Source organism: Triticum dicoccoides, chromosome 6B, assembly GCF_002162155.2.
Source record: "Triticum dicoccoides isolate Atlit2015 ecotype Zavitan chromosome 6B, WEW_v2.0, whole genome shotgun sequence".
In the NCBI taxonomy this organism is placed as follows: Eukaryota; Viridiplantae; Streptophyta; class Magnoliopsida; order Poales; family Poaceae; genus Triticum; species Triticum dicoccoides.
In genome coordinates, this window is record NC_041391.1 from 167,042,044 (window position 1) to 167,045,586 (window position 3,543).

The 3,543-nt window shown below is 52.1% G+C and overlaps 1 protein-coding gene across 1 annotated transcript in view; it reads left to right on the plus strand.

The window, feature by feature from the left end:
* Positions 1–2,433: 2,433 nt before the first annotated feature.
* The window catches only part of LOC119322740 (probable diaminopimelate decarboxylase, chloroplastic), a 5,737-nt gene continuing 4,627 nt past the window's right edge, over positions 2,434–3,543 (plus strand). Inside the window, exon 1 of the mRNA XM_037596250.1 lies at positions 2,434–2,959. Within this exon, the coding sequence (XP_037452147.1) occupies positions 2,475–2,959 (485 nt within the window). The 5' untranslated portion in view covers positions 2,434–2,474. The remainder of the gene's footprint in view (positions 2,960–3,543) is intronic.

Below are 3,543 nucleotides of genomic sequence, written 5' to 3' on the forward strand. Positions count from 1 at the left end.
GGCGACCCGCTGCACGACCTCAACGCCGCGGCCGCGGCCGCCGTGCGTGAGGCCGCCGCCGCTAACCTGCACGGCCGGGCGCCCGCGGTGCCACGTAGCTGTCTTCAGGAAGATCTCCAGCACCTCCAGCTCGCCCGCCCACCTGCGCCGGCACCCCAAGACGCGCCCTCGCCCGGAGCTAGTGCTAGTATCGAGCTTCCGCTGCGCACGGCGGCGGGCGCGGGGCGATGGTGGCCGCGGCGGCGGGCGCGGGGCATGCGACGGCGGGCGCGGGGCGACGGCGGGCGCAGGGTGACGGCGGGCGCGGGGCAACGGTGGGCGCAGGGCTCGGTGTGGGTCGCTGACCTGTGGGCCAGTGTCGGACACGAGCGGACGAGAGAGGCCGAGGAGCGCGTCCGTCTGTGTCCGTTCAGACCCATTTGTGACCCAACTTTGGTCTGGATTTGGGGTTGGGTTGGACTGAAACGGACACCAGCAGACAGCTTTGTCCGTTTGAGTATTACCGTTGGGTCGTATTTTACCTCAAACGGACAAAAGCGGACCGGATGGGTCACAGATGGGTCGTGCGGTGGAGTTGGCCTTAGCCTCTAAAAGAGACTAGTTTTAGTCCGGCTAAAAATAGTACTAATAGTCCAACTAAAAATCTCTACTCCTAATGGAGCAGTTGGTAGTCTCGCTTCCAGGTTTTTTTTCGTCCCACCGCTTTCGTCCGGTTTTTTTTCGTAGGTTAACCGTCGTAGATTTTTTTCGATGCTGGTTTCTTATTCACCGGTTTATTTACCCCTCAGCTCTTTCCTTGCAAATCAGCACTTTCCAAACGTGCACGCAATCACGGATCTAAATTTACTAACTTATCCAAATCAACCGATACCTTCCATTATTGCAAATTTCTTTAGGAAACAAATAATAGATTTTAAGGAAACAAATAAAAGATTTTAAAGATGCATCATACTTTACTAACAATCACTAAAAATCAAATCTAAATTAATTAACCTTACCTTAAATCACTCAATCACTTTAATTAGAAAACATTCTCTTTCCTAACTGCACCCCGCTTAGTGTGCACATAACAATCCGAAGTAATTAGAGTCACATGATTGAATCCATTTATTTAGAGCGACATGATTGCGTTCCGGGATGGAGGCCATGATTTCGTCGAGGTCGTTGCTGCCTCCTACACTCAGGGTGTGTCGCCGAGATCGAGGCGAGCAGGAGGAGCTGTGGCCACCGCCATGGTCACCCCATCGCAGGGGATGGAGCACGTCGTCGGCCTACAGCCTGTGGAGATCACTATTGCTCTTCAGATCGCGTGGTGACCGGATCTTGCCGATGTGTCCCTCCCCGACGACCTCATGTTCGCCCGGTTGGCCGGCATGGATCTCGCCACTACTGCCCTCAACTTCTCTGCCTCGAGCTCGACGGTCAGCCACCATGGATCCCCCAGCTGGAGGGTCACGTGAACCAACCGTCCTCCCATGCTGCAGCGGCGAGAAGGTGACATGGCTCTCCGTACACAAAGAGTGGAGTTCGGTCAAGTACTTATATACTTGGCCTCTACTGCTGATCCATGTACATGGAGAAGAACAGACAACCGCTCATTCATGCTTCGTTCCACTCCTTTGCGCTACATTACTGGAGGTGACATTTTCCTATCTCTCTATGTTGTAACAAGCCTGCTGCCTGCATAGTTAATGGATTTTTTATTTAAATTTATCGCTGCTTAGTGCTTTGTTGCAATTGTTCACCCAAGATTCTTATATATAATCTGAGCGTATGTAGGCATACTTAGATTTGCTATTCCATTTTTTCTGGCGCATAGAAATAAGAGTATTGTCCAGGTTAGGTATTCAATTGAGTATGGTATTTGGATTGCTATCAGAATGTTTTTTCTATGCATGTGATTTCTCACATCTGGTTATAATATTTGTGAAGACGTGCATTGCACGTGCACTTGGAAGCGGGCCCGAGGCCCGTGCTGGACGGCGCCGACGTCGACCCGAGCCACCTCGTTCGCGTATTCTTGGAGCTGTGGCTGGTCGATTTACATGAAATTAATTCCCTCAGTTCTGGTGGCAAATATAATACACATAATCCATATTGTTATGCACTAGCGTGTATGTGTGAAATAGATGGATTATGGTCCCGTACCCAATAAGATGGATATGTGTGTGTTAGAGAGAGAGGGAGAGGGGGATAGAGAGTGAGGAAGAGGGAGGGAGAGTGTGTGTGCGTGAGGATTTGATGGTAAAAAAGGTCGCCAATGTCGTAATATTGAACTCTTAAAGTTAATGTGGCCCCGTTGCAACGCACGGGCGTTCTTCTAGTGTCCGTAGTTGCCCTTTGAGTGAATCCGACGGCCACAGTGTGACGGCGGACTGCTCACCTATTTTCATCCAGCTGACGCGTCGGCCATTCCCAAACGGCTTAAACCCACTCTCCCCAACCCCCACCCCACCCCCACACAAACCCTAGCAATGGCGGCGGCCAACCTCCTCTCCCGCTCCCTCGTCCCCTCGCTGACCCCCAACCCCGGCAGCCAACCAAGCCGCAGCCGCGCCGCATCCGTCTCGCTGCGCCGCCGTCACGGACCCGCGGCCCCCCTCCGCGCCTCCCTCTCCACGGCCTCCCCGTCCACGCGCGTGGCCATGGGGGAGGCGCCCAAGCACTGCTTCCAGCGCGGCGCCGACGGCCACCTCTACTGCGAGGGGGTGCGGGTGGAGGACACGATGGCGGCGGCAGACCGGACCCCGTTCTATCTCTACAGCAAGCCGCAGGTCGTCCGGAACTTCACCGCATACGACAAGGCGCTCCAGGGGCTCCGCTCAATCGTGGGGTACGCGGTGAAGGCCAACAACAACCTCAGCGTGCTGCAGCTCCTGCGGGGGCTCGGGTGCGGCGCCGTCCTTGTCAGCGGCAACGAGCTCCGCCTCGCGCTACGGGCAGGATTTGACCCCACCAGGTTGCGGCTTTCTTCTTTGTGCATTTGCTATTCATTTTGGATCAAGTAGGACACATTGTGCTGCATTTGTTACCGAGTGAGGAAACTGTCCTTTTTTAATGTTGACCGTGGACATTGCTGTTTCGTTTTTTTTGCTTCTTGTGTGTATCAGTAAGTGTGCAGTGCAGGCTGTGAAAGGTGCAGATTTCATTGAGCTTAAGTCATGCTTGCCATTATTTTGGTCAGCTAACAGGCCTTGCCTAGGCTTATACTCTGTGGCTTGGGCGAAAGCCTATTTCGGTTATAATCTGTGTTTTTTCGTTCATATTTTGTGATGCAATTGTGCATTATATGCAATGGGATATTTGTGTGTCCAGGAAATTATATTTTAGTTCTTATAGTGAGTGTAACTAGTTTAGTTGTGGTTAAGCCATTGAGGGCTGTTTGGATTGTCAGCCCATACTTGCATAGTGTTGCAAGTGCCAATATCCTGTATTTCAGATTAATGTCTTAACAAACATAGATGGAAGACCTGCATATGTCTGTTTAGTTTTCTATGCCTTTTATGTATGTTTTGAAGACAACAACTTGAAGCATGGAAGTTA